The following is an 11630-nucleotide window of genomic DNA, read 5'->3' on the forward strand; positions in this document are numbered from 1 at the left end:
AAGATACAATCAGCCGTTTCGTTTGCAGGTATATTTATAGCCGTTTCCATAACTTATACAGTCAGCATATCTCCTGAACACATGGAATGCTGGCCTTCTCATGAACAGATAGAGTCAGGAATCTCATGAAGCGGTACTGTTAAACATACTTTTAAGAGAAACAGGGTTCCATCTCACTTAAAGAGAGATATATATATAGTAACAACGGTCAGATTTACAGATACACTTAGCCATGTCATCAAGAGAAACAGTTCGACATGTTATCAGATAGAGTTAGTCGACACATCTTACTAACAGATACGTTTGTATATTACCATCTCACTAATAGGTACCGTTAGCCATATCACATATAGATACATTTGTAGCCATCTCACTGATAGGTACTGTTAGCCATCTCCCTAACATTTACATCTGTAGCCATCTCACTAATAGGTACCGTTAGCCATCTCAGTAACAAATAACGTTAGCCATCTCATGAACAGTTAAATCATAGCAATCTCAACAACATATACCGTTAGCAATCTCAGTAACAAATAACGTTAGCCATCTCATGAACAGTTAAATCACAGCAATCTCAAGAACATTATACCGTTGGCCATCTAAGAAGCAAAAACAGTCTCAAGAAATCATAGCCATCTCAATAACAAAATTATACCGTTAGCCATCTCAGTAACAAATAACGTTAGCCATCTCATGAACAATTAAATCACATCAATCTCAAGAACATAATTATACCGTTAGCCATCTCATAAGCAAATACAGTCACAGACCTATTCATCTATCATATTGATGCTGTTGTTTTATTTCGTGGATGTTATGTTGATTTGTGCTTTGGAAGCAGGTTTTTGGTGCGTTCATCTATATATCTTTCTTAAAACTATAATTCATCTATATATCTTTCTTAAAACTATAATTCATCTATATATCTTTCTTAAAACTATAATTCATCTATATATCTTTCTTAAAACTATAATTCATCTATATATCTTTCTTAAAACTATAATTCATCTATATATATCTTTCTTAAAACTATAATTCATCGTTTGCGACTTTTATACTGGGTCAAGCGTCCTTTGCGGTTCGTGTGTGCATGCATGAGTCATTTCTTACAAACAAATATGTGGCGCAAGCGTAATTTTTGTCAAACTCTACCGCGTGTCTTTCTCTTTAAAGTTACTTTTGTGTGCAATGCTGGTATTGCGGGAAAAATAGCACGGCTGCTTATTTATAAGGACGTTTTCTTGATGATTTTCTACCGGATGCCCTGCTGCACAATCTGAAGTTCATACGGTTGCATTCGTAATTCCTGATCTGCGTAGAAGGCCTCTTATTGGGTTGGTTGGTTGGTTGGTTGGTTGGTTGGTTGGTTGGTTGGTTGGTTGGTTGGTTGGTTGGTTGGTTGGTTAGTTGGTTAGTTGGTTAGTTGGTTAGTTGGTTGGTTGGTTGGTTGGTTGGTTGGTTGGTTGGTTGGTACGGTTGGTTGGTTGGTTGGTTGGTTGGTACGGTTGGTTGGTTGGTTGGTTGGTTGGTTGGTTGGTTGGTTGGTTGGTTGGTTGGTTGGTTGGTTGGTTGGTTGGTTGGTTGGTTGGTTGGTTGGTTGGTTGGTTGGTTGGTGATTGTTTTAAATGTCCCTACAAATGATATGGCTATCCGGGACTTATGTACGTGTGTTTCCTTTATCAGTTTACATGGTGGTCTCTGTCTTTAGAACTAGCTTCGGTTAAGCCTATCGCAGCTAAGGCCAAAAAAAAAATTGTCTGTTTCTGGTCACCCGACCGACCCTAAATTTCGGCGCCGACCCTAAACTTTTTTTTTCCAAACTCAAAGTTTTTTTATTTTTTTTGGTGGTAAAGGACAGGGTGAGAAAATGAACAACAAAAACGTGTCAAAACGAAAGTCCGCTGACGATTTGTAAATGTGTTGAGTGTCTTGTCTCTATGTATAGTGAATCCAGTCTCTTTGCGCGATTTTTAAAGTTAGTTTTATTGGTCTACATTTGGGGTAAAAAAAAACAAATTAAAAAAAATTAAAAAAATCCCGACCTACCGACCCTATTTTTTTTAGCCATGTTACCAGAAACAGACAATTCTTTTTTTTTGGCCTAAACTGCAAAAAGTTCAAAAAAGCTTATCTTTTACACTTGAATGTTACTTCAAATCTACGTTAAATCTTGATCTCCCAATAAATTTTAAAAAAAATTCTTCTCCGGGGAGACGTCTCGGTACTTACTGAGTGCAACTCATTAATCATAGAATGCAAATAAATTCCGATTTCTGTTACAGTATGAGAGGCATCCGTGCCAAAAAATTGGCCGGAAAACGGGAGGTTTCGTTAATGGAAGGGGTCGTTGTTGGAATGTATGTGTGTTTGAGTGTGCATGTGCATGAATCTGTTGTGTGGGTGTGTGTGTGTGTGGGTGTGTGTGTGTGTGTGCATGTGCACGTGTGTGTGTGTGTGTGTGTGTGTGCGTGCGAACGTGCGTGCATGCGTGTGTGTATGTGTGTGTATGTGTGTGCGTGTGTGTGTGAGCGCGCGCGCGTCACTGTGTGTGTATGCGTGCGTATGCTTGCGTGGGTGCATGCATGCGTGCGCGTGTGTTTGAATTTGCGAGGACAACCATACACAAAAATAGAACAAGTTGCAGTTCCGTGTTCTGTCAGAGTTCGATGTATTCTGCGTTCAGTTTATATCTTTTTCACTCGCTGCTCCAGACTGAGTGTCGTCTCAAGGGGAGACAGGGAGGCAATGGAGGATTGTACACCCCCCCCCCCCACCCCCACATCCCCACCAAAACAAAGAAGAAATAAAAAGAAAAAGAAAGAAGTTTTACAATTTCAGGGACACTAGAAGGAATCGAACATGATTTTGCAATAAGGAGTATATTCAGATCTAAGCCTAACACAAATTCTTTTATTTTACGTGTTGTGTTTTCTATGTTAATGTGCTAATTGTTATGAATGGGCAGAGATGTTTCAGCGACGTTGCTGACGTTTGTATATATATATATATATATATATATGTGCTCATTAATCTGCTCATTGATTCCAACATGTAAAGTTATGTTTTATGGTGTGCTCTTTGTAGATGAAACAAATGCACCATGTAATAATGATGATTAAATGATAGCTTTTACGTCGATAGGTACATTTCACGGTGTGAGAGGGCTGTTGAGAAAAGAGAGACAGAGATAGAGAAAGAGGGAGGCCTACTTATAGTCGGACGACAAGCTGCAAAGGAGACAGAGATAGAGACAGAAGGAGGCCTACTTATAGTCGGACGACAAGCTGCAAAGGAGACAGAGATAGAGACAGAGGGAGGCCTACGTATAGTCGGACGATAAGCTGCAAAGATGACAGAGATAGAGAAAGAGGGAGGCCTACTTATAGTCGGACGATAAGCTGCAAAGGAGACAGAGATAGAGAAAGAGGGAGGCCTACTTATAGTCGGACGACAAGCTGCAAAGGAGACAGAGATAGAGACAGAAGGAGGCCTACTTATAGTCGGACGACAAGCTGCAAAGGAGACAGAGATAGAGAAAGAGGGAGGCCTACTTATAGTCGGACGATAAGCTGCAAAGGAGACAGAGATAGAGAGAGAAGGAGGCCTACTTATAGTCGGACGATAAGCTGCAAAGGTGACAGAGATAGAGACAGAGGGAGGCCTACGTATAGTCAGACGACAAGCTGCAAAGGAGACAGAGATAGAGAAAGAGGGAGGCATACTTATAGTCGGACAATAAGCTGCAAAGGTGACAGAGATAGAGAAAGAGGGAGGCCTACTTATAGTCGGACAGTAAGCTGCAAAGGTGACAGAGATAGAGAAAGAGAGAGGCCTACTTATAGTAGGACAATAAGTTGCAAAGGAGACAGAGATAGAGAAAGAGGGAGGCCTACTTATAGTCGGACGACAAGCTGCAACGGTGACAGAGATAGAGAAAGAGAGAGGCCTACTTATAGTCGGACAATAAGTTGCAAAGGAGATAGAGAAAGAGGGAGGCCTACTTATAGTCGGACGACAAGCTGCAAAGGAGACAGAGATACAGACAGAGGGAGGCCTACATATAGTCGGACAATAAGCTGCAAAGGTGACAGAGATAGAGAAAGAGGGAGGCCTACCTATAGTCGGACAATATAAGCTGCAAAGGTGACAGAGATAGAGAAAGAGGGAGGCCTACTTATATTCGGACGATAAGCTGCAAAGGAGACAGAGATAGAGAAAGAGGGAGGCCTACGTATAGTCGGACGATAAGCTGCAAAGGTGACAGAGACAGAGAAAGAGGGAGGCCTACTTATAGTCGGACAGTAAGCTGCAAAGGTGACAGAGATAGAGAAAGAGGGAGGCCTACGTATAGTCGGACGATAAGCTGCAAAGGAGACAGAGACAGAGAAAGAGGGAGGCCTACTTATAGTCGGACAGTAAGCTGCAAAGGAGACAGAGACAGAGAAAGAGGGAGGCCTACGTGTAGTCGGACGATAAGCTGCAAAGGAGACAGAGATAGAGAAAGAGGGAGGCCTACGTATAGTCGGACGATAAGCTGCAAAGGAGACAGAGATAGAGAAAGAGGGAGGCCTACGTATAGTCGGACGATAAGCTGCAAAGGAGACAGAGATAGAGAAAGAGGGAGGCCTACTTATAGTCGGACGATAAGCTGCAAAGGAGACAGAGATAGAGAAAGAGGGAGGCCTACTTATAGTCGGACGATAAGCTGCAAAGGAGACAGAGATAGAGAAAGAGGGAGGCCTACGTATAGTCGGACGATAAGCTGCAAAGGTGACAGAGATAGAGAAAGAGGGAGGCCTACGTATAGTCGGACAGTAAGCTGCAAAGGTGACAGAGATAGAGAAAGAGGGAGGCCTACGTATAGTCGGACGATAAGCTGCAAAGGAGACAGAGACAGAGAAAGAGGGAGGCCTACGTATAGTCGGACGATAAGCTGCAAAGGAGACAAAGATAGAGAAAGAGGGAGGCCTACGTATAGTCGGACGATAAGCTGCAAAGGAGACAGAGATAGAGAAAGAGGGAGGCCTACGTATAGTCGGACGATAAGCTGCAAAGGTGACAGAGATAGAGACAGAGGGAGGCCTACGTATAGTCGGACGATAAGCTGCAAAGGAGACAGAGACAGAGAAAGAGGGAGGCCTACGTATAGTCGGACGATAAGCTGCAAAGGAGACAGAGACAGAGAAAGAGGGAGGCCTACTTATAGTAGGACGACAAGCTGCAAAGCCAAAGGAGACAGAGATAGAGAAAGAGGGAGGCCTACTTATATTCGGACGATAAGCTGCAAAGGAGACAGAGATAGAGAAAGAGGGAGGCCTACGTATAGTCGGACGATAAGCTGCAAAGGTGACAGAGACAGAGACAGAGGGAGGCCTACGTATAGTCGGACGATAAGCTGCAAAGGAGACAGAGATAGAGAAAGAGGGAGGCCTACGTATAGTCGGACGATAAGCTGCAAAGGTGACAGAGATAGAGACAGAGGGAGGCCTACGTATAGTCGGACGATAAGCTGCAAAGGTGACAGAGATAGAGACAGAGGGAGGCCTACTTATAGTCGGACAGTAAGCTGCAAAGGTGACAGAGAGATTAAAGGGGATGTTGCGCTGTCATTTGAAATGAGTTTTCTCCCCTTACATTTTCCCCTTACATTTTATGACACCTATACATATATTGCGAAATCTGAAAAAGACACTCGTCTCCCTAGGTTTGTATGTATGTCAAGTACGGTACGTAGGTGAAAAAGGAGGGAACATGAAATATCAACACATGCTTTGTGTGTGTAACAGTGTTCTGCCTGTACGGGGACGAGAGGAAACAACTGTTCACCGCCTGGGTGGACCTGCAAGCCTGCACACGTTGTTTCTGCTCGCCATCGGGACTCAACTGCTGCAGGTGGGTCAACTTGCACCACAGAGAGAGAAATTCAAGTTTTACACCCTCACGGCAAAGCCAATAGGGGCATGTTCCCGGGTTTTACCCCGACTTTAGATGAGATACAGAATAAGTGTATGCGTGTTAATGTGGTATCAGCCAACTGCACTTTTGGCAGAATGACCGAGTTCTTTTACGTGCCACTGTGGTGACACGGGGGTGGGACATGGATACCGTCTCTGGGTCTGCACATAGAGTTGACACGTGTCTGTCCCGGCCCGGCGGATTCGAACCCGCGGCTCTAGGATGACAAGTCCAGTGCTCTACCACCTGAGTTACCCGGGCCCCCTCATTTTACACCACATGGCCTTTTGTATAAAATATCCGTACCGTAATGCAATCAAATACCCATATGCACTTCTTCCGGTGTAAACTTCTTCTTCTTCTTCCTTCCTGGGCTGAAACTCCCACGTACACTCGTGGGTTTTTGCGTGTATGACCGTTTTTACCCCGCCGTTGAGGCAGCCATACGCCGCTTTCGGAGGATTCACGTGTAAACGATTCGGGACTCTCCCTTTCAGATCGGTGCAGGATATTGGCCTTGAGATAAGACCATCCCTTCACTTGAACAGATACCAAAAATCAGCCTGGGTGCTCGATCTCCGTGCAGGGTGGACATTTCGTGACGATATATTTCATAACAGACAATTTATATTTGTTTGTTTGTTTGTTTGCTTAACGCCCAGCCGACCACGAAGGGCCATATCAGGGCGGTGCTGCTTTGACATATAACGTGCGCCACACACAAGACAGAAGTCGCAGCACAGGCTTCATGTCTCACCCAGTCACATTATTCTGACACCGGACCAACCAGTCCTAGCACTAACCCCATAATGCCAGACGCCAGGCGGAGCAGCCACTAGAATTTTAAAGTCTTAGGTATGACCCGGTCGGGGTTCGAACCCACGACCTCCCGATCACGGGGCGGACGCCTTACCACTAGGCCAACCGTGCCGGTTTGACAATTTATATGAAATCTATGGAATTTGTTCATTACAAAAATGTTCACTTTGTATAACAGGCACCTAGGCTGTTGATTTTTGGTATGTGTCCAGGAAGAGGGATGGTCTTATTAATGCCTGGGTAGATCTGAGACAGTCAATCAAACTTTTTGAATGTGCCTTCAATACAAAAAATTTTTTTTAAATAATCTTGCATTATACGCTGGGTAACATTTTTTGTTTTAAGATCTAATATTTTATTCGACTTCATTTTACTTACGATAAGCACATTTCAATAATGACTTGTTAATAACTCCTTAAATTATTCAATTTTGTTAGATTATTGGTTAAACCCGTTGACGTGGCAAGGATATGAACGTTTTTTGTCTCTTTGTTTCAGTCTGGGTACCATGGCTGGAGCTAAGGGGTGCCAAGCAAGAGTTTGAATTAGTAACACGGCTCACGATTGGTAGATTAAAGGCATCATGTGACCGCGCTGTAATGCGTGAAGACTGTTGATTGGAAGACTGGTGAACCACGTGCGTTCTCGACCGACAGGCAGGTTTCGTTTTAGTCCAACGTCGATGATGTTAGTCGGTAGCGTTTTAATCATATATGGTAGGAATTAGCTTTACTCACGGGAATGATATGGTAAGCGGGGTAAAACGGACCCCCCCCCCCCCTTCCATTTTTTTCTAAAGCTTATATACTTTTTAGGATTACAAAAAAAGTTCCTCAGCGAGTTTATTGAAGACTTTAAGTTATTTTTCAAACGTGAGCATAATGAAACATGTTAAGCTAGCAACTAACTCTGGGCAGGAAGGGTATTGTTTATTTGCAAAAGATGGTTGAATCAGTAAACAGAAGTGATCTTACTGGCACTGCCATTCCGTCTTTATGGGGTGGGTAAAAAGTGCATGTGAATGTACTTTATACTTGCAAGTACTGAAATCAAATTAAATAGAGCTTAAACAATGACCACGAGTTGATTACTGGAAAACAAACCACGAGTGGGTATTTTCAGCTGCTTTGTAATTCACGAGTGTGCGGAGCACACGAGTGAATTACCAAGCGGCTGCAAATACCCACGAGGGTTTATTTTCCAGTAATCAACGAGTTGTCGTCATTGTTTAAGTTATTTACACAACGAACAACACGGGTCGAACATGCAGTCATGCAGACCACATTTTGTAGGCAATTTCATTTCAACCTCATCACTCAGAGTGTCAAATGCGCGTCATTCAAATAGTCCCCTCGATTCTGACACAAACTTTACTTGTGAGGGTATTAAAAATAATGTCTTACACATGTTCATGTTGTTTGGTTGGTTTGTTTGTTTGGATATCCCAATCATTGAAATCGAAATTCAGATCAAAACTGTCGCTCGCAGCAGCCATTGTTGTTACAGTTTGAGTCAACGTTGTATTCTTCCGCAACAGGGTCCAATCTTCTAGGTTTCAAATGATGTCATGTTCTAAATATAAATTCTAGTATTGATTATTTTTTAGCCCTCTTTATTCAAACTTCGAATAATCCACGTATGATTTTTGGGTGCAAAGTAGCCTAGTTCGTTCTAATTTCTCACTTGTCTAAAAATAATCAACTAGATTTAATCCACTCCTCGGTTGCATTACAGGAGTTGTATACATTTTGTTTCAGAATGGAAATAATAAAACTTGTACGTTTTCTGATCTTAAATATCTCCCTGGAAACAGTTTATAATTCAGTTAGAGTCAGAAATGATCTAAGTCGGGTTTAAGAACTTCTGTAGCACTGCCATAACTAGATTATTTTGTCATGATAACAAAGGAATGTGTGTAGAATGTGCATAGAAAAAGACTGCAAACCAAAGCTAATGACAGTATGTTTTCCTTCTGTTGAATGACGTGTGTGTGTGTGTGTGTATGTGTGTGTGTGTGTGTGTGTGTGTGTGTGTTTGGACGAGAGTGGAAGAAAGGGGGGAGAGGTTTTGACGCCTTTGTCTGCGTATACCACACACACGCAAACGCACATACGCACACAAGTCAACCCCCTCCCCCTCACACACACACATTTGTACGCAAGCACCCACGCATCCAACTTATTAGGCAGAAATGAAACTTTAACGAAAGTTTTAATCCACATGATTTCCTTCATGTAAGGCGACACATCACAATGTCAACTCTGCATTTCAGCACATTTCAGGACAAAATCCGGCCTGCAGCAGGTTATCCAATTGATTCTAGAATCCCCGAGTTGTCAACTGCTTCAGTTACCTCCTTGGAGGTCAACGCGGCTTCTTATAGGAAGTCTGCACATCAGTTGCAAAACGGTTTCCATAAATAAGAAAAGTTAAACAAGTAATGAGATAACGGAAGACAGTTGGTAACTACGAACACACACACACACACACACGCACGCACGCACACACATACACACACACAAGCACACACACACACACATACATACATACACACACACACACACACGCACACACGCAAACACACACATACACCCACACACACACACACATACATACACATACACACACACACACACACACACACGCAAACACACACATACATACACACACACACACACACACACACACAACCACACACATACATGTAGGCCTATACACACTATTTTGAAAAGTTGTAGGTACAATCGAGCTCGCAGATAAACACCATTACTTAATCAAATAATTAAATTTTTAAAAAGTGTTAGCCAATAGAACGTTGTGCAAAATGTCAGGTACTTGCCCCAAAAACCTCTTTTGTTAATGCGACTGTGGTTTTGGAGTTTTACTTTCACGAGATCCTGGAAACTGTTAACACGAGAGAACACATGTTTTGAGTTATGAGATAGATATACAGACAGGCAGGCAGGCAGGCAGACAGACAGACACAGGGCCGGACTACCGGGGGGGTTATGGGGGTTGCGCAACCCCCCCCCCCCCCTAGTCTAAACATGTACCTTACTTATTTAATTTTTTTTTATTATTGCTTATTTTATGCCGTTTCATGCAAGGAGCGACCATTTTCCTATCTCAGAATATGACCTACCCGTCAGCTTCAGGGGGCTTCGCCCCCTGACCCCCACAACGAGGGGGGGGGTGGGTGGGTTCTAGGGTTTCCGGACCCCCCCCCCCCCCCCCAGCCAAAAAATAAAAATATTGAATGAGGTATGCATTTCTTTATTTTACATTGAGTTTCAATTTTTGGGGTATTAATCAGTGACAAAATCTGCTGCCTGAAACTGGTAATGATCATCCTCAGAATGCACCAGATTGCACCATTTTGCATCCTTTTTTTCAAAATTTTCCGGGGGGGCATGCCCCCGGACCCCCCTAGCAAGCTAGGCGCTTCGCGCCGTCGGCTCGGCGCTTCGCGCCTTCACACCCATATCTTCACAATATACTTTTGAAAAAAACCAGTCATAAAATGAACTGATCCGCCCCTGCCGCCAGGGGGGACATCCCCCTGGGCCACCACTGGCAACCCCCCCCCCCTCCTCTTCGCCTAGTCCGGCCCTGAGACAGGTAGACAGGCAGATAGACAGGCAGGCAGACAGACAGACAGACAGGCAGGCAGACAGACAGACAGACAGGCAGGCAGGCAGGCAGGCAGATGTTTGTTTCTTTGTTTGTTTATTTCTTTGATTGTGAGACTCGTTTTTTCAGAATAATATGAAAAATGTCTGCATTGAAAAAAAAATGTCAATCAGCATTTGTTCAAAACCTCTATAATCACAGTAGTCCAACAGAAACAACATCTACGACAACCGTCGGAATCTCATCCGTTACAGCCACTATCACTATCATGAGCAGCAACAGCAAAAAAACCAAAAACAACTACAAATCATATTGACTTACACATGGCAAGCTGTGCTGCAGTCAATATGTTCATCGTCGTCTTTGACAAGTCCACAGGCCTGGACACACGGACCTTGCAGTTGATCGCTTCCAATGGCCTGCACGATTTGCTTGACAAGACCCGTGCCGGACAACTTCGGGTGTCTAGCTTCCAACAGTTCGGCAACGCCTGCAGAATCGGTCAATGGTTAACCATTAACATGTGCCAACCATTATTGTTTAAGATTCTCACAGATACTTTTGAGGCAACCCTGTAACAATGTATGTGTATGTGTGTTTGTTCGTAAAAACCAGTCTTGATTCAAAGACTATGTCCGGTCAGGAATAAAAGTTGGTTCTTGTGTATGACTGTGTACGTTAGTGTCAGTTTGTGCCTTGGAGAATGAGGAACATATCTATGCTTGCGGCTAGCATCCTTTTTTTGTAGGATGAAAGCCTCTTGTTCATTTCAATGTTGGTTATTCTCTCAAATGCCAGGAGACTGGTTCCGTATAACTTTCACTTACTCTATTACACATGTGTGTGTGTGTGTGTGTGTGTGTGTGTGTGTGTGTGTGTGTGTGTGTGTGTGTGTGTGTGTGTGTGTGTGTGCGCGCGCGTACGCAAGCTTTTGCACGCATCTATGGGTACGTTACTCACGGTCTACAATAGAATTGTTGTCTCCACAGAATACAAGTGGCAATGCAACCAGGAAGAAGCAGCATTTAATATAATTTAATATTTTGGGCTGTGTGACCGGGCCTAAAGAGTGTTGATCCGTGCATGCCTGCGCCCGTGAACGTAGCAGCTGCCATCCCTGTATGCAAAGCATGGTGTCTTGTTGTCGTGGTTAAAATCATTGAATAAATGTGTATAAATACATTCATGCTTAGAGTATTCATTTGTTTCTCTAGTCCTTTTTAACC

General features: G+C 43.3%; 1 protein-coding gene across 1 annotated transcript in view; it reads left to right on the forward strand.

Annotated features, from left to right (window-relative positions):
• The window catches only part of LOC138948808 (beta-microseminoprotein-like), a 10279-nt gene extending 1551 nt beyond the window's left edge, over positions 1-8728 (forward strand). The window contains exons 3-4 of the mRNA XM_070320434.1: positions 5787-5892; positions 7273-8728. Of these exons, the coding sequence (XP_070176535.1) occupies positions 5787-5892; positions 7273-7318 (152 nt within the window). The 3' untranslated portion in view covers positions 7319-8728. The remainder of the gene's footprint in view (positions 1-5786; positions 5893-7272) is intronic.
• The last annotated feature ends 2902 nt before the right edge of the window (positions 8729-11630 follow it).

Source organism: Littorina saxatilis, linkage group LG15 (genome assembly GCF_037325665.1).
Source record: "Littorina saxatilis isolate snail1 linkage group LG15, US_GU_Lsax_2.0, whole genome shotgun sequence".
NCBI lineage: Eukaryota > Metazoa > Mollusca > Gastropoda > Littorinimorpha > Littorinidae > Littorina > Littorina saxatilis.